Raw genomic sequence first — 20057 nt, forward strand, 5'->3', positions numbered from 1 at the left:
GTAAGTGTATCATATATTATTTAGGTAACGTTTTACATACAGTCACGGCGAGTACAGAGGTTGTCATTACAGCGGTCCGAAGAACAACATTCGTGATAGCCTTCGTTATGTCTCTTGGTTATACCCCGACCTACAAGCGTGCTGGAGCTACTTGACGCTGCAGTGCGTTGCTGGAGAAAAATTGTTGTGAACGGCTAAATATCGAAACTTTAAAACATTTGGCAGTATGTAGTGGATTATTTTTCTTTAATCTTTATAACTTCTTACAAATGAATCAGTCTAATGCATACAAGTTCAAAGTACAATTCACGTTTAATATATTACTGGTCCTCAAATAAAAGTGATTTACTCAGTATAATTCTTGATTTTCTGACCATACAGATGTACTCTACATAACATATGCGTTCTATACACAAGAGAAAATTTTCCGTGTATAACCATAACAAATTGAATATGCTAAAATACTAACCTGGTTTGCAATACAACCCAAAGAAAGTGTTTTTGATGCATCAGACAGACCCGAATGTTGCCTGGAAAGATAAACGGTTATAGTGATAATTTATGACCAATGTTGCATGATACAACAAAGCTTTTCCTGTCAGTTTTCAGTGAGTTCGATATAGTATTATGATTATCAACATATTGTTATAGCCTTGAAAGTTTACGTTTTAAACATACATACAACGTACATCAACATCAATACATAGGATCCGTAAAACTTTTTAAAAAAGATGTAGAAAGAAAGGAAATATGCCGTTCATCAAAATTGGTCAATCAGACACAAGAATAAAATGGTCATACTTCCCCGCATTGCAGGTGATTGTTGTATTGCAAGATTTTGGATCACCAATATTCTGGCAGTGAAAACACTCAAGAGCAACTGAAAAATAATGCAGCTGAGATTGAATTTCTCAAACTTTCGGCTCACCAAAAGTTTAATAAATTACTGAAATAAAACGAGATTCGGTTTATTAAACAACGGTAAATCAAAGAAATGAATTCGCGGAATATTCCTATTTAATTTCTACGGTGGCACAGAGGTGACATCCGCAACACTTTATTTATATTGTGGCCACAACTTAGTAAATTGTGGCCACAACTTTGTAAATCGTGGCCTCAATTTAGTAACTTGTGGCCACAACTTAGTAAATCGTGGCCACAATTTAGTAATCTGTGGCCACAATGTAGTAAATTGTGGCCACAATTTTATAAGTTGTGGCCACAATATAATAACTCGTGACCACGACATATCAGCCAATCGAAACTATAAATAGATGGATAGACAAACGGACAGATGAATAGATTGGATGATACCTACGTACCTATCTACTTATTTATTTGTCGGCACTTCCAGTCGTCTATCTATCTTCCATTCCTATTTTACCCTTTGCAGTGACGTAGACATTTTTTGCGTCCATTTCGTATGATTGCTGATTTCTGCCAGTTTGCGTTATCTCCCTGCGACCTTTTTTGAGCGAAAACACGAGATTTAACGATTTAAATGCGGGGACGCAGGCTGAAAACTCTCTACTGAGTGGTGAAGCGGAGCGAAAGCACGATAATTACAGGGGTCGCGGGGTGAGAGTTAGTAGCTGGTATGTCAGGGGTGGGGTGCGAAAACTTAGCGCTGCTTTAACATAGTATTTCCGAACCGCGCCCCGACATCCAGTTACCAAATTTCACCCCACGATCTTGTTAAACATCATGTTTCCGCTCCTTGCTCCCACTAAACAGCGAGTTATCACCCCGAACACCCACCATTTTAACTTATAAACTTCACGTGTTACTCGTTATTAAACGTTTAAGCAGTGCTAATTATCGTATTTTTGCATCGCGCCCCAGACATACCAGTTACTAAATCGCCCTTGTGGGGTTTCGGCCTGCGTTCTCGATATTTTAACTTGCTAATTCTCGTGTTTTCGCTCGACTGGTCCGCGGGCTGAAAATATAATTTAGTTGGGCTAAAACGCGAATTAGCAGAATTTAGCATCCTTACAAAATGGACGTGAATAAAAATGTCTACGCACCTGCAACGGGTTAGACAGGAATGGAAGATAGACAGACGGACAGAAAGACAAATAAATAGGTAGATAAGTAGGTACCATCCAATCCATCCGTCCGTCAATCCATCCGTCCATCGGTCCGTCCCTCCGTCGATCATCCATTTATCTACCTTTTATTCCTGTTTAACATTTGCTGGTACGTAGACACTTTTGTGCGCTCCTATTTTGCACTCCTATACAGCAGCGAAGAAAAAACATTAGTTTCGATTGGCTAATTCTGTCATTCCGCGTTTTAGCCCTATCAAATTATATTTTCGTCTCGCGGCCACGTCGAGAGAAAACACGAGAATAAACAAGTTCAAACTTTTAATAGCAATTTATCGCCTGGTGACCCCGCCGGGCGAAAACACTTGAAATTTACAACTAATAATGGCAGGGGTTCGGTGTGATAACTCGCTATATAGCGGGGGCGAGTAGCGGAAATATGATAATTATCAAGATCGCGGGGTGAGATTTAGTAACTGGAATATGTCGGGGCACGGTTCGAGAACACTACGTTTAAGCAGCGCCAATCATCGTGTTTTCGCTCCCCATCCCCGACATACCAGTTGCGTATTCTCATCCAGCGACTCCTGTAATTATCCTGTTTTCGCTCCGCGTCCCTGCTAAAATAGAGAGTTTTCAACCTGCGTCCCCGCATTTTAACTTGTTAAATCTCGTGATTTCGCTCGACAGGGTTGCAGGGAGATAACGCTGAATGGCAGAAATCAGAAACCATACGTAATGAACGCACAAATATGTCTACGTCACTGCAAAGTGTGATACAGGAAGTACAAACAAATAAATTAGTAGGTAGGTACGTAGGTACCATCCAATCTATTCATCCGTCCGTCCATCCATTTTTTTATCGTTCTGATTGGCTAATAAGTCGTGGTCACTAAGTTGTGGCCACAATTTACTAACTTGTGGCCACAATTTACTAAGTTGTGGCCGCAAGTTACTAAATTGTGGCCACGATTTACTAAGTTGAGGCCACGATTTATTAAGTTGTGGCCACAATTTACTAAGTTGAGGCCACGATTTACTAAGTTGTGGCCACAATTTAGTAACTTGTGGCTACAATTTACTAAGTTGTGGCCACGATTTACTAAGTTGTGGCCACAATTTGAATACAGTGTTGCGGATGTCACCTCTGTGCCACCGTAAATTTCAGTGAAATGGCACGAATATTTTTTTTAAATATTAATATGGGTAATTGAACACTTATCAACACATAAAAACTTACTATGCTTTCTAAGTACAAACACAATAGCATGAGAACTACTGCAATATAATAACATGATAGATTTAAATATTAAGCATATTGCAATGTATTATGAAGTACACGTGAATGCAAAAAGAGTACAGTCATGAAAGTTCATTTTGTCAAGCGGGTCTGTTTGACGGTAAACGCGGGTTGTTCTAAAATAGAGGCCTCTGCTAGGTGTTTTCAAAGTGTTTTTTTTCTTTCATAAAAATTATTCTATCATGTCGTATATTTAATATGGAGGCTAAACCTGTCCGTTATTTAAGCGCGGTTTTCTTGTTTACTATACTGTAAACGGCCGTTAATGACAACAATCAATGTTGCTTGTATTAAAGCACATAGGGTAGAAATTTTGTAAAATCCGTTGTATAAAGAAAGAAATATTTATAAAAAAAAACGCAAAAAGTGACCGAATTTACGACTCGAACCAGTAGAACACAACAGAAAGGGTAACAAAAGAAAAAAGAATGACTTGCACATGTAATTCTGTAAAAAGGAAGAATCCCATATGAAAAACGATTCATCCGGAAGTATGGAACGCAACCCTAGCCAAATGCTAGCAGACCCTTTGAATGAGTCTGATCATGAGAGGTAATGAAATTTGGAACAATCGTCACGCCCCCTAACACCGGCTTAGGTGGGATTATGTTATAGCAAGAAGACATTGATAGTAAAATAGAATAGTGACAATGAGATGATTTAAAACTTATGGCAACTTTTCTGGCTTTTGAGGGTTGAGAAAGAACCACACTGACTGTGCCTCTCTGAGTAATGTTTCATGCTCGGGTGGGCAACTGAGTAGAACCACCGACCTTGAGTAAGCCGGCATGATGGCTTCGTCATATGACGGATTCTACAACCGAGGTGAGGTTTCCAACCACATCAGTCAGAGGCAAGTGGTTCGAAGCCAGAAATCTTAACCACTCAGATAGTAAGATTTAGTCAAAGAACAAACATATGAACATCGAAACAGAAAATTTTGCACTTTGTTAATCTGTTATGCCGAGTTTTTAAGACTTAGCATGTATAAATATGTGTGGCATAGTTTTAGATAAGGAACTGATCTAACTTTTCCGTATGATATTTGAAACAAGAGTCATAACACATTATTTTAAAGCACTCTGAGTGTTGCGACATATCAAAATGTCTTGATGAATTTTGAATTTACTTTAAACAACGATTTTGACTAAATTTCAGACAATTTAGGACACTAAAATGTTTTGTAAATTTCAATCTTGCGTTTATTTTTTTGCCATGAAAACAAGAATAACAATTATTTGTTAAATATGATAGAAGATGAACGTATCACAATATACTTGTTTCTAGTTTCTGCATAAACATTAAGAAAAACAATGATTTTTAATACTTAAATAAAAAAGAAATGTCCCATCAAACCAGTTAACATCATTTTTGAAGTTACGATATGCCTTTTTACTTTTTAGAGTTTTTTAGATCTACTTATTTATCATGTCACTAATACAGGTTTTCTAATGGAACGATGAAAATTTATTGTCTGTCATTCCGTCAGTATTTATTTCATTTGACGTTATTTTGGTCAAAATGTGTTCATAGTTTCATAAACAGAAAGGCTAATCAATATGTTTGCAATGATTGGCGAGCGCACGGGTAAATTATGTAAGTGACCAACTTAAGACGAATAGAGTAAGTGGTGTTTTCAAATAATTCTAGAACACTTTCACCATGTTTCATCATGCATTGCTGACACTGCTGTTAGAGGCGTTTTGCAACTCTGTAATGTAGCGATAACTTTTCGAAATCCTGAAAGTTGTTTGAACTGTCCGAGACTTTCAAAGAATAACTCAAGATTAGCAAGATTTCTCACTCACATAAATGAACTTGGACTATGTAGTCATGTTTTATCGACACTCGCATGAACAAATCTTTGTCAATAGAATCGCATATAAACAAGTCTTTGTCAGTAGAATCGCATATAAACAAGTCTTTGTCAGTAGAATCGCATATAAACAAGTCTTTGTCAATAGAATCGCATATAAACAAGTCTTTGTCAATAGAATCGCATATAAACAAGTCTGTCAATAGAATCGCATATAAACAAGTCTGTCAGTAGAAGCTACATTTTTTTTTTCAATCTGACAGAACTACAGATTTTACACACAGCGCAATTTAAGTATGAGGTAACTCAACGGTTATTCAGGTTCCAAGTTCACAAGCAATTATTGTTCATTTTTCTCTATTAAAAATTAATTGATTTATAAAAAAGAAACCCGTCACTAAATGTTGAACCAAAAGAAACCCATGGTCGCGGATTCCGGTAACTGTTCTTACTATTTACACACGCTGATGTTTTCTTGGGTTTATAGAGGCAATAATGTAGTAGGCCTACACCAAATTATGTCAATAAATGCAAACTATAGTCGACTTTAGTTTTATGCATATCATTTTTCTGTACATAATGATAAACAATTAAGGCTTTCGAGTTGTTTGTCGCCTGAATTATCATGGTCCAGAGTTCAGATGCGTAGAAATTCAAGCACGATGGCGTTAGCATCTGAGTCTAGTTGTTCGAAACTTTAACCGGCTGTTAAACTAACGGCCTGTTAAATTCTGATTTAAAATATTAGGCATGATAGGAACCATTACGGTATGATGTTTTGATTCTACTGTAAAGACGTTTTAGTGTTCATAATTCTTAAATTATAATACGTTTTACCAAGTCTTTTAAAATGTCGAAATGTAGGCCTAACCCTAAAATAAAAGTTAATCGACCGTTCGCTTAATCGCCTGTTAAAGTTTCGAACAACTGAACGATGAATTGATAACCCACAAGACGACCTTGATTGTTTTCATTCTTACATGTTCATTGATATAAAAATTGGGGGCCTATAGTAGGCTTAACGTCATAATTGACGTCATATTGCTCTTTTTTCGGTCTAGTTTTCGCAGAATATACATAGCTTGACCTTCCTCTTTGTTCAACTGGCAGTAAAGAATTCATTGTTTTATGCTTCTTTGTGCCTTAAAGTGTTTTGTAACTCTGCACGTACATTCAATAAGCTGTTAACAATTTCTTAAATAATCGGCTTACCTTAACTGTCAAGAAACCTGTTGCTAACAATAAAAAACGGACTAAATGATACAAATACATACTTCCTTCAGGGTCGTTCAAAATGTATTTTCATTTCAAAAGCGCTTTCTTTCGTTTTCTAATTACAGTGTTAGATATCAAGTTTAATTTTAACGGTTAGAAAAACAATGACACAAACATAGACTTTAATCATATGTTTAAATGCATCAAATATTATAAATTAGGGTCAATAATGGAATTTCTTAAGATCTTTAGCAAAATGTATCAAGTCCCCTCGGATCAATCTGCTTACGTTTAATGACCCTATGAGATACGTCAACGCAGGAGGTAAGATCTAAGTGAAGATCTCTTCATAGATACTACGGTAACGCAATGGTGAAAAATATGTACATATTTAAAAAATTTAGGATGATTGGAGGACTAAGACGGTAAGCTTTCATATGTAATGATTTTATTTATTTTCATTGTCATGTAAAAATGATACTACAATGTAGTAAAGTACAGAGAACCCTAGGACTATACAATGGAAGTCCTACATACTGTCCGACATGGTATTATTGTTTTTGATAAATACACTAGTGGCTATGCAGAGATTGGTTTATTAAAATGCTCCCTAAGTGTTCCTAATTTACTAATTTGTGATTGCAGTATATCAACCATTCTAACATGACTCGGTTTGATTTCCAGTTAAACAAAGAAGGAAATCAAGCCCTGTATATTTAACAAATAATCAAGGCCTTCGAATGGTTTATCGTCTGATTTATCACGGTTCAGATTTCAGATGCGTAGGAATTGAACCACGAGGGCGTTAGCCCGAGTGGTTAAATACTGAAGCATCTGAACGATGAACCGTGGTAAATTAGACGATAAATCACAAGAAGGCCTTGATTGTTTTCATTCTGACATGCTCATTGATATATTTAAATAAATACTATGCTGGACTTCATTTACGCGAGGAGTAATGTATCAGACGTCATGCGACAATTTGACGTCATAATTGACGTCATAATGCTCTCGCGCGTCAACCGTTGTTTATCGCAGAATATATAGAGCTTGATTTTGTTCTTTGTTTAACTGGAAATCAAATCGAGCCTTGTTAGAATTAACAAATAATCAAGGCCTTCGAGTGGTTTATCGTCTTATTTACCACGGTTCAGAGTTCAGATGCGTAGGAATTGAACCACGAGGGCGTTAGCCCGAGTGGTTAAATACTGAAGCATCTGAACGATGAACCGTGGTAAATTAGACGATAAATTACAAGAAGGCCTTGCTTATTTTCATTCTGACATGCTCATTGATATATTTTAATAAATATTATGCTGGACTTCATTTACCCGAGGAGTAATGTATCAGACGTCATGCGGCAATTTGACGTCATAATGCTCTCTTACCGGTCCGCGCGTCAACCGTTGTTTATCGCAGAATATACAGAGCTTGTTTTCCTTCTTTGTTTAACTTGAAGTCATGTTAGAATCTGCGATAAACAACGGTTGACGCGCGGACCGGTAAGAGAGCATTATGACGTCAATTATGACGTCAAATTGCCGGATGACGTCCGATACATTACTCCTCGGGTAAATAAAGTCCAGCATAATATTTATTAAAGTATGTCAATGATCATGTCAGAATGAAAACAATCAATGCCTTCTTATAATTTATCGTCTAATTTTCCACGTTTCATCGTTCAGATGCTTTAGAATTTAACCACTCGAGCGTTCAATTCCTACGCATCTGAACTCTAAACCGTGGTAAATCAGACGATAAACCCTTCGAAGGCATTGATTATTTGTTAAATGAATGCCCATGTTCTAAAGATTCTAATCAATATAGGAATCAGTTTTTTCCGTCACTGCCTTTGACGCGATTTCACTCTTTGACATTCATTTCCTGTTATAATTCATATACATTTTTTATTATTTCCCTTGTTTACGTGACTATTCTAACATGACTGGACTTTATTGCCAGTTAAACAAAGAAGAATGTCAAGCTCTGTGTATTCTGCGATAAACAACGGTTGATGCGCGGACCGATAAGAGCATTGTGACGCCAGTTATGGCATCAAATTGCCGCATGACGTCCGGTACTTTTCTACTCGGATAAATGAAGTCCAGCATTATTTTTATCAAAACATTTCAGTGAACATGTGAGAATGAAAACAATCAATGCCTTCATGTGGTTTGTTGCGTAATGTTTCAGTTCATCGTTCAGATGCTTAGATATTGAACCACTCGAGCTAATGCCTTTGTTGTACATTTCCTGCGCACACAAATTCTGAACCGTGATAAATTAGATTACAAACCACTCGAAGGCCTTGATTTATTGTTAATTATAGTTTTTACATAAGTCTGCTATATGTATTTCAGATGAGGCTCCAAAGAATCCTTGCAAATGTTTGTTTGCTGACAGTAAACCTCCAGTTTGTTTATGGTATGCTTTTAACTGCAGAAGTAACTTGACGTAAAATAAATACTTTTTTAAATGTATTAAGATGTGTTTGTAAGATACGGGCATTAACATGATAGAACGCACCAAAGTATTAGACCCGTGATGACATTCGGTATTTTCCGCTCTATTACGAAAGGCGAAATCATTTGCCGGCAGCAGACTAATGGTTAAATTTGTTTAAATTGCTAAATATAACCTGTTTTGGCACTAGGTCTGGCAACGTAAATTTTATATTTACTATTGTAAATGACAGTTTCTTTGTAGGTGTTCCTCTTCCACTAAATCTGCCTAAAGAAAATGCAAAGCAGGAGCAGAAATACTACAGAAACAATGAAGCAGGAAAAAAGAAACCAAAGGATTCTAAAATTGAACTAACGCATGAAGAGTGGCAAACTATAATGAACAATATTGACCCTGGCAATTTGCAAAGAATAGATGAAAATCGTTATGGTTTTACGGGAGCCCCGGATGAAATTCCAAGTGATATATTACGACAAATCATTGAAAAACACTTGAATAAACTAAGTAAGAAAACGTCAAAACATTCATTGAATTCCCCGAGTGTAAGAAAAGGTGAAAGAAAAGAATCGGTTGCTAATCAGAAAGGAGAAACAAATAAATTGATGACAAATGCAAAATTTAACAAGAACAAAAAGCAGATGGAAAGAGAATTAACTACTAAATCTCCATTAGTCCTGGCACAAAACGGAAATGAGCGTACCACAACAAATCATCAACCCGATGACACTAATACAATAGAAGCCACCACAACGGAAGATAAAGGAGCTACTGACTTTTCAGAATTAATTGAAGTTGTTGCATATCCAACAAGTTATGTATCTTCATCTTCCATGTCAACAACATCTGTACCATCTTTATCATCTATTTTCTCATTGCCATCTACATCCACCTCGTCATCTTCATCGTCTGTATCGTCGTTTAGTACAATCACGATTCCGACATCATCTTCTTCAGTATCATCCTCTTCAATTTCAACTTCGTCTTCTTCAACATCGGGCAAAACATCATCATCTTTATCGACAACATTTTCTAAATACTCATCAACAGTTCCTTCATCGGCAACGTTTAGCAGTTTAATCTTCAAAACATCATCAAGATCACCCTCCTTGTCGTCATCTTTATCATCAATATCTTCCGTACATATTACTTCCTCATCTTCTCTGTGGTCGTTGATTTCTAGTCAAACATCGTCATCAACAATGTCAACATCTACATCATCAAGTTCGAGTATCAGTACAGTATCATCATCCTCCTCCTCATCATCATCTTCTTCTTCTTCAACATCAGTGTCTTTATCGTTATCAAAACAGCCACATTTACACATTCTTCATGTAAAACTTGTACATAACAATACAAATGACAATCTTTCACACAGTACTCCCAAAATTCCTACAGTGTGAAATTAGCCATTTAAGGCATAGCACAACGAAGATACTGGATTTACAATAAACCAAGAGTATAACAAAAATAATGAATATATTTTCGAATGTAATAAAGTTAGAAAATACAATGTCTTCTCGTAGTGAAATCAATTTTGGTCGAAATGACTATGAGCATAGATTCTTCGAGTTTGTATCATTCTACTGTCACGAATGTTTAGATTTTTTGTACACATCGAATGTTTAGATTTTGTAAACATTGCAAGTGTGAAGAATTTCTCAAAATATGATTTTATGATTCGGTATTTTCCGATTGTGATGAACCTTTATAGTCCCTTAATCAATTCCCAATGCGTTTCCTTAAAACTCCGATAATGGTGTAATATGACTACCTGCATTTGTGGCCCGCGGGACTATAAGCTATGGTCTCTGAGTTGACCAGCTACCGTTTTCCGCTAGTCCATTACAGTATAAAGTGAAATCCACGAGTTGTGGACCACAAGAGACAACCGAGGTTCTTCAAAGATTAAATCTATGTTTAGTGGGATTTTCCTATCGACACATCTACATTTAAATGAATACTGATTTATTTTTCACCGTCTTGCAAACTTTAATGCATCATTTTTTTTCTCATACAACAGTCTGTACTGCTGTCTGTATTCCTCCGCTGACAGAGTAACTAAGTAAGTACAGAAAAAGAGTACATTTAGGGCTGCAATAGGTATTTGTGCACAGAACAGTTTATGCCTGTCGTATATCTAACTAAAATCTGCATGTCGGCGTCTCTTCACAAAGAAATTAATCTATGGCCCCTATGAGTCAACTAATGAGTGATGAAAATTATAAATAGGCCTACTTTAGTCGGTTGTTGGTGTCTCATAGTCGAACCTTCTTTAAATGATTTTACATTATCAACAGTTTACTGTCTGGCAACATTTAGGTCAGTGTAATGAATGCTTTGGATATCGTTTTTGGAGTTACAAAAGTGTAATGAGACTATAAGGATCTTACATGCCTGCCTGTGTACAACGGGGTTTCCCTACCCGAGGGTCAGTGTGGAATGAAAACCGAGCGTTAGCGAGGTTTTTTATCCAAGCTGTCCCGAGGGTTGGGAAAACAGCAAACATGTGAGATGTCACGTTCAAAATAGATCGTGGTGACAAAGAAATCTGGGGTATTTCCTGGCATTATTTTTATAGTTTATGGCGTCATAATTGTGCCAGTACTATGTGACGTCACCTAAGTGCACGCTTATTTTTAAAAAAAAAGGTTTATTTTTTATAGATTCTTTCCCTGTTTGTAGGTGCAGATGGCAATTTCTGGCCTCGAGGGTAACTGTTTAGGCAGTAACGAGAGCCGGATATTCCCATCAGTGATTAAATCTTTTTCTTGTATAACTATATTCAAGAAATAATGATAAAGATAAAATCAACCGTCCGTAAACAGGAAAGACGTCATGACGTTTGAGAACAAATAACACTGTTTAGTTCCGGGTTTGTTTTATCAGTTGCAGCGTAACGTTTTGAATTTTTGATAACATAACGTTTTTTGAATCGAGAAATATACTATTAGGAACAAAGAGGAACTGTTAAGGTATTTGATTTTTATTCCGTTTTATGAAAAAAACTACATACATCTACATAATTACATGTAGTTCGTAATACGTCAGTTACAGCACGAGAGTCACCTCACATCCCGCTGTGTAAGATGGGTTTTTCCAGCACCAGTAAAAAAACCGGAAATCCCCGTCTGGTATGCAAGAACGGATTATCTATCACTGGTGCGTGCCCGGGCAAATGTAATACTTTCCACGCTAGTTAGGTAAGAAACAATCCCATAATTATAATGTCTCCCAATAGGTTATTTGGCAACTTATCATGTTTGCAAATTTGATTCCAAATCAAAGACCTGAACATCCATGAGATTTATAGCACAAACATTTGACTGTCAGCCTGATACTGAATCTTTTCCTGATTACTGTTGACAGTGTACATTCTTTGTGTATCGACAGACTTAGAGCAGGCGCTGCAGAATTAGTTTACACATTGCTTATGTATCCATGTACGATATTAATGCTAGGCGCCTACAAACGCAATCAAACTTGAGATAAGAATCCCTTATAGCCACTGGAAATGTCAGAGGCTTGTGTGTCGATGCTGACAATTTTCCTTTTGTATTCTCTGACCTTACAACGTATGGCAATGTTGAAATCAAGCAACGACTTTTAAAACTATAACATGATAATTTATTTATTCAATCACAGTAACTTTAAGATATACATGTTTATTATATTTTCTTTGCAAATAAGTACAAACTATATATACATCAAATATATATTCGCAATACTCATTGTCAGTTTGATCCGATTTACATACATGTAGCTAGAATTTATTCTGCTATAATTAAGGTAAAGATGCGTTTCATATAACACAGATTATCTTCCATGATCGTCATTTTGCGGGTCATTCCTGACAAAAAATCCGCAACAGATTAGACAAGAGAAATTCTGTTTACTGATACAAATAGTTTCTTGTGTTGTTGCTACATAAGTACTCTTATTAGACCTTTATCACGGAAACGGACTAGGAAGTACTCTGTACTTCGGTCAAATCTGAGGGGCCATCTCAAAACTGTAAATTACTTGTTCAAGTTGTTGAACGCGCGTGTATATTAAGGATATATTAAGGGCTTTGTGCAAAAAGAAGCTAGACCTGGTAGTATTTCATATTTTCATTTTTTCTCTCTATCAAAATGTGCAGATTAAAGTTAGGAATGTTGTAAATTTCTCTCAATGGGCTATGGTTTTCTGCAATTAAATATTTAGATGGATAAATCATGCTGATACATCTACAAGGAAGTATTTTAACGTCATGGTGGAAATAACGTTATTAGCGTTTCTAGCTGTGGCGTCACTGATGACCTACGTCATTTACATGTGAAATAGTGTATAACGCTAGAAAAAAACGTGTTTTTTGCTATAAAATAATAATAATAATAATAAAAACAACAACAACAACAACAAAAGAAAAAAACAATCCGCAATGGAAATACTTTCTATTATTTACGTGGTCATGTTGAAGGAAGAGTTATCTCTATCACAACAAAATTTGTAAAGTTTACCGCTCGCGGAATAGCTAAATATATTTTACTAAAATTTATGTGTTCTTTGAACAACGGCACATTGAAGTATGGAGATATGAAAACTATCTTGACAATTTCTTTATTGAATATTAATATGAGACGAGGGTCTATCCGGAAGATATAGTCCCTGCAGATTCGTAACATGATTAGATCTACAGTTTGGCAGTAAGAGGTATTTTGGAAGAGTAAACTATATTTCAACATTTTGAAGGTAACTTAGTCAAAAATGAAATATGTTGTAAGTACTAATGTACTGCACTTATCATGTGCCGCTTTCAGATTAACATTAATTAGAAAATATATGCGTGGGTCTCCGTAGTTTGATAGCTATAGCGATGTGCGACAATCAAACGTGATTAAATCCGTTTGTAACTGTTCTTTTAGCACCCTTGTTTTTGGCATAAATCTGTTTTTCTCCAAAACAAGCTTATTTGTTTATCATAAATGTACTTTTAAGGTCAGTCTATCTCCTTTGTCTGGTTGCGAAAATACTTAGCACTCCACTTTTGTTTCCAAGTGCATAACCATTTGCATGTGGAGCAATTGCGCGCGCAACCCGGAATTCATTATCCCATCGAACTATTTCTTTGCATCTACAATTCAAATTAACAATGTGTATAGCACCAAGAGTACTATTGTGTTTGGCATCAATAACGTATATTTCTTTCGTGAGTTGGTTGTATGCAATCCCTGTTGGCTCATTTAATGGGAACTCTACTGTCCCTCTGTATCTACCGACAACACTTCCATCCAACTTAAACACAATCAAACATTTAAGATTCCAGTCACAAACGATAGCCGTACCTTCTTCATTTACTTTCAAATATCGCGGATAAGAAAACCGAAGTTCGTTATTAAAACCAGTTCTGAAAGTCTGTATTATTTGTCCGCCATCTATTCCAATTATATCCACAACTGGTTCCCCAAACTGTGGAACTTGACCACAGACAAATAACTGCGAGACTTTATTGAACGCTACACAAGCGTATGACCGTGGTGTTGGAACAGTGCTTGTGGTTATAACACTGCTGTCCGTTACTTTAATCTTATACAATGTCATTAATTTAGGAACCGTCACCGCGACTAGTTCCTCGGTCATGTCTGTAATGTCCCACGGTTCCTCGCGAAATATTAATCCACCGAAGGAAGCGCCATCTGAGCTAAAATATTTTAATTTTTTATTCCATCTATCAACGATTAGAAATGCTTTCCCGCGAACCGAAGTTAATGCAAAGATTCCAGATACTCTCCTATCATTGGCCTCATTCGCGGAAAACGCTTTAGAGACCTTTGGGCGAGACAGTCTAGGTGTGCTCGTCTGAGTTGGTGCCGCAATTTCAAGCGGCCTTGATTGCAAATCTGAATCACTGGAATGCCTTGACATTCTACTACAATCCCTTCCAGATTCCCCTTGTAGTCTTCCACGACCTGGCGGCTGTTGAGCTTCCGGCATTTGCGAATACGGCGGTGGCGGACCAGATCCTGGGTACGGTGGTGGCAGTTCATCTGGTCCGGGAGGTTCTGGGGTTGACGTGAGTCCTGGATAAGGAGGTGGTGGATCGTCATCTTGAACAGGAATTTCTCGAGCCGATGTATTGGGTTCGCTGCTTACAGTTATAGCAACAGATTGTCTTCTGTCCATTTCAGATGCTTCTAGATGTGTATCAACAGTTTCAGTATCTACTGTTTCACTACTGCCTTCTTGAACTTCGTTGTGCGCATTTTCATTACAATCGGCAGAAATGTTAGGTGTGGTTTGATTACTGGTGCCGGTAACTGAGCTACCTCCTCGCTCTGTAATAGGAGCTGTGTCTGTAAGAAGATTTGATAAAATCATTTCATTTGTGAGCACATTCACTGTTGAAGTTTCCTCTGTATCGTCAGACCTGTTAACCAGTCTAGTATCAAATTCATTTATCAAATCGCTGATGTGATCGGCTAAAGAGCCCGACTCTTCCGACGGTGGATCTGTATGAGGACGACATACGGGGCTGTCATCTCGGTTATTTGGAAGATCTGTTAAATTATCTAATGCTTGTTCATGTGGGGGTGGAAGCGTAACTCTTAACTCATCATTTTCGTTTATTCTCTCTATTGATCCGCCATGTGAATTATTGACAGATTCATTAGAAATGGCTTGAAGACGAGCTGCTTCGTTTATTCTCTCGCTTTCGAGTGTAACCCCCTGTCGATTTTCCGACTGAGAATTTAGCACCTCTACACATGCTACGTTGCTATTCAAAATAATCTGTTCAGTTTCAGAATTAACGAAAAATCTTATGACAAGAAAAGCGTCTCTAACAGCAGCAACGTCTTTCTGCACGCGTTCACATTCTTTCAAATAATTTGACGCATTTACCAACTCTTTTACACACTCAATACCGCTTATATTGCTTCTAGAATCAATTAATTGTTCTTGCGTCTGAATAATGGCATGTTTGTCTTGCAATGTGCCAGTTGTAGCACAACACTGCTGTATTTTATCAAGAATGACTGCATCTTGTTCATCAACCTTTCCTTTCATCATCTTTAACAACTCCTCTTCATCTCTTTGTAATTTTGAAAGAATCAATTTCCTAAGTCTATGATAATAATGTTTGATCTCGCTTATTGTTTCGTTTTTCTTTTTAAACATACGGTCCCTCTTTTTGCACAGGCATGTCTGGAAATTAGTCAGCGTCTTGTTTACTCTTTCCATATTCTCACAGACCGTTTCTTTCAGAGCATGACAAGCTTGTTGTATATTGTCACTGAGGTAGACTACTGAACACTGATTATGGTAGTAGATTTCGGACAATAAACATTTATTACACAGAAACTTCACACATGTAATGCATACAGCCGTGTATTTGTGGCCCACGTGGTTGGTACAAAGGTCCCATCTTGCCGGCACAGGAGGAGGTATTATATCTTCTGGAGGTGATGTTCTGTTCTGCACAGAACTTCGCGGCGGTGGCGTTCTACTTTGTGTCGTGCGTCGGGATGGTGCTGTATTTAGTGCGGAACAACGCGGCGGGGGAGTCCTACTTTGTCTTAGACGTCGTGATGGAATCGATGTTGCTGAGCGTTGCGGCGGTGGTGTTGTACTTTGTGTGCTACGCCGAGGTGGAATTGCGGGGGTTTGGGATGATGACAATTCCATTCTCCTTTTTTTACCGACTCAACTTTTTTCTAGCTTGTATTTATATTTTGCTCCAGATAAAAGTTTTGTAAATGATTGTCTTAACGTAGTTTACTACAGTGATTAATGATATTCTTCTGGATGCGGTTCGTTTGATATAGAATACATGACAGTCTTTATATATTCATCACTTACAGTTCTGTCTCACCGTGTGTTCTAAATTATGAACCAATAAATTTTATGGTCATGTCACTGACTGCTACTAAATCGTTTACCCTTTCAATATTACTGAATGAAATTTACGCTATTTTAAATCACGTCTTACATAAAATATCGGTTGATAAATTGTAGATGACGCAATGCTTTATCGGAGATCTGTCTTTCGTATCAATTTCGATCATTTCACGCCAGGTTAAACTCTTTTAAGTAGGCGGGGTGTGAGTCAGTAAATGTACACGGATTATCTTCTTTGTCCTTGTGTGATTGATCTGATCAGGTTTCGTTCTCAAGTATCAAAGTATGATGCGGTTCTTCTACATTGGTTTTGTGTGTGATGTTTGTTTTTCTTCGGGTTTTGACAATGGCTCTTCTTTTGGTACCCCAATTGTCTGAAATTAAACAGGAAATCATTTAATAAAAATATATATGACTAGCAACACAAGAAAATCTTAGAAAGTAAAAAACAATGGATTACTGACAAGGAAATCAAATAATAGCAAATAACATCACTTAATTAAACTATTTAACCGTTTATTCTATACAGAAAGACGTGGCAATATTTCCAGAAAGTATGAGTCTAGTGGTTTTAGGTATACCAGTGTTGTTTCTAATTACTGATATGTTAACGGAAAAAGAAAATTCTTAACAAAGCAGAAATCAACTCGTACAATTTGTACACACATCGATCTGAATGTATATAAACTTACCATAGTAGTTACAACGAAAAGAAGATACTTGCACTGATTAAAGTCTTTTTATTCAGATCTTTTTACGTTAATTGTTCACTGTGTGAATCAACAGCATGATGTGTAACCCTGAAGACGGCGAAGTTGGGAGCCGTGTTAATTAAACGTCTTCCGCGAATGTGGATTTATAATTTCAGTTAAAAACCTTTCTGTTTAGCTTAAATTCCTGTTCTTGGCAATGAACGTATATATATATAATTACATGTTTCAAAGGTAGTATAAGACCTGTAAAGTAAGTTCTAAAATATACCCCAAGTTTATTTCTGTTCTCTTATAATCGTCTCGGTTACTTTTTATATTTCATTTCATAGGTTCAAATATGTATTAATCAGTATTGGTTAAGCTGCATTTTGTTAAAACATTCTGGTTTTATCTGTATTAAACTTATCCGGGTTGTAAATGATACATGCATATGTTGTTTAAACACTCGCGAACAAATCAATTTTAATGACTGATAAGTTTGTAATAAAAGTTCTTGTGTTTCTATCGTATTTTAATACTGTAAAATAATTGAATTTCGTAGGCATAACATTTCGTGGTTCGCGCAAAATGCTCTTTCGTGGTGACAAGAATTCGTAGATTTCAAAGTTTGATACAAATATGTAATAACTGAGATTTTAGTTTATTTGCTGAGATTGACGCAACCATACACTCCACAAAAATTAGTCTCTAACGAATACAAACGATTCTACAGCATCTGGTTAAATGCTCATAATCACAGCCTTTGTTCAAAATATGGCTGCCACATTTTCTGTAATGAACATGAAGTATATTGATTTCTTGATAAATCCTATTTCTGATTATTATTTCCTCTAATATTTGTCAAAAGTTTGAATACTGACGAACATCAGAAGAAATGCTTGAGGGTAATAAGAAATTTTAATTAAATTAAAGCTTATATTTCCAATCTGTAATGGAACTTTTTGTTCCTAAAATAAATACTGAAGAAATAAACAAAAAGTGAAAAAGATCATAAAAAGTTTCTTAAATGTGACTGACCACCTTCATGTTTTGAGTTTAACAATGGGACATCAAACAAAATGTCTTCTTGAATGAGATATATGATTGATATCATTGATTATAATGTGCCCAACACACTTCTGTTACAAATATGAAATATACTAATTTCTTGTTATTTCTTATTTTCAATAATCTTAATTTCATATATTTAACAAGGTATCTTTGAATATTTCATTAACACAGAAGAAGCTATAACTGAAGTTTAATAGACAACTACAATTAACTGCACTTCCTTGTCCATTATGATTATGTACTTCATTTTGGACATTAAGACTTATTATCAGCTTATTGTATTAATAATTAAGATAAAGATAAGATAAGATTTATTTTGAGTCGGCAAGACATTTACAAATAACATAATCTCTGAAGAGCTTTTTTAACCGACTATATAACAAGTGTATGTTAACAAAAGTAAATAAGCTACAAGTAAGAAGGATAATTTACAACATAAAATCTATGAGAAACATGCTAATCTTACCAAATTTGGTTTAAAAAAGCTTAAAAAGATGAAATTCGTTACAAGTAACTGCAGATATGAATTCTGTTTTGGACGGCTACTTAATGCCTTTAACATAAAATTTTTAATTTACAGAGTTCGACGTATGTAAGAGTTTAAAAGTATTTTCCCCAATTCCTTGTAGTTAAATGTTTTTAACCTTAGGCCTATTATATATAATTAGTATAATAATCAACGTTGGGAACTGTACGAACATATTCAAACTTGACTTAACCCGACACCACTATCTCCGAGTACACATTCTTACATAAAAATCTATAGCCCTTATACATCAACTTCCGTAATTTATAGGCAAATCAAATAAAAGTGGATTATGTCAAAAATAAATTCACTTACCTGTACTGTATATGGAAAATAAGTTAAATTCTGTCCACACAATATCATTTGTAATTTAGATCCAAGCTTAACATTTCTTCTCTATCTAAAAGAGTCCATTTCAAAATTGTCAATAATTAACCTAGTCAAAACGTGTTTTGTCATATGATGACAAGCCACCATTTTGAAATACACTACCGTCGCTACTCGGTTATTATCGTATAAAACATGTAAATATTTACTTTCCTGTCAATGAGCAGGTAAAAATATACACCTACAAAAGGGAGATAATATACGATAATATTTTGTATTTTACGAGTACGCAGTTATATTTCCAAAAATAACTTAGTTGTTCGATATGTAGGTATGCGATTGAGTAGAGGCCCAACAAAAACATTTCGTTTATAGCACAACCTACAGATATATCAAAGGGGCTCAGGGTTTACAGTTTCAATTTCCGGTCCAGGCACTGGAATTTCTGCATCGGTATGATGGAGCATGTTAAACAATCAGTCTGGACACTGATCTATGTATTTGAATCACTGTTCTTGAGTCTCTCTCTCTCTCTCTCTCTCTCTCTCTCTCTCTCTCTCTCTCTCTCTGTACGTCACTCTGACAGATTGCTATGAATTTCGATCGCGCTCCTTTGTATGTGATGAAACCAAAGTGACTCCTTTCTTTAATGCGCATGTAAAATAACTTCTTATTGGACAGGACTGTGACAACTGGCAATTTCTGGGTAGTTTTTAAACTCACC

At 36.1% G+C, this 20057-nt stretch overlaps 2 protein-coding genes across 2 annotated transcripts; one reads left to right on the forward strand and one right to left on the reverse strand.

Annotated features, from left to right (window-relative positions):
- Window positions 1-6689: 6689 nt before the first annotated feature.
- On the forward strand, window positions 6690-10242 carry LOC123530761 (uncharacterized protein DDB_G0271670-like). Its single transcript, XM_045311533.2, has 3 exons — window positions 6690-6804; window positions 8740-8803; window positions 9086-10242. Exons 2-3 carry the CDS (start codon window positions 8740-8742, stop codon window positions 10240-10242), a joined length of 1221 nt encoding a protein of 406 aa, XP_045167468.2. The 5' UTR covers window positions 6690-6804.
- Window positions 10243-12443: 2201 nt separating this feature from the next.
- Window positions 12444-19510, reverse strand: LOC123531625 (uncharacterized). The gene is made up of 2 exons (XM_053518605.1): window positions 19322-19510; window positions 12444-17091 (listed from the first exon to the last, which is right to left on the reverse strand). The coding sequence occupies exon 2, from the start codon at window positions 16502-16504 to the stop codon at window positions 13826-13828; it is 2679 nt and encodes an 892-aa protein (XP_053374580.1). The 5' UTR covers window positions 16505-17091; window positions 19322-19510; the 3' UTR covers window positions 12444-13825.
- Between the last annotated feature and the right edge of the window lie 547 nt (window positions 19511-20057).

The sequence above is a fragment of the Mercenaria mercenaria genome, chromosome 11, assembly GCF_021730395.1.
Source record: "Mercenaria mercenaria strain notata chromosome 11, MADL_Memer_1, whole genome shotgun sequence".
Taxonomy (NCBI): Eukaryota; Metazoa; Mollusca; class Bivalvia; order Venerida; family Veneridae; genus Mercenaria; species Mercenaria mercenaria.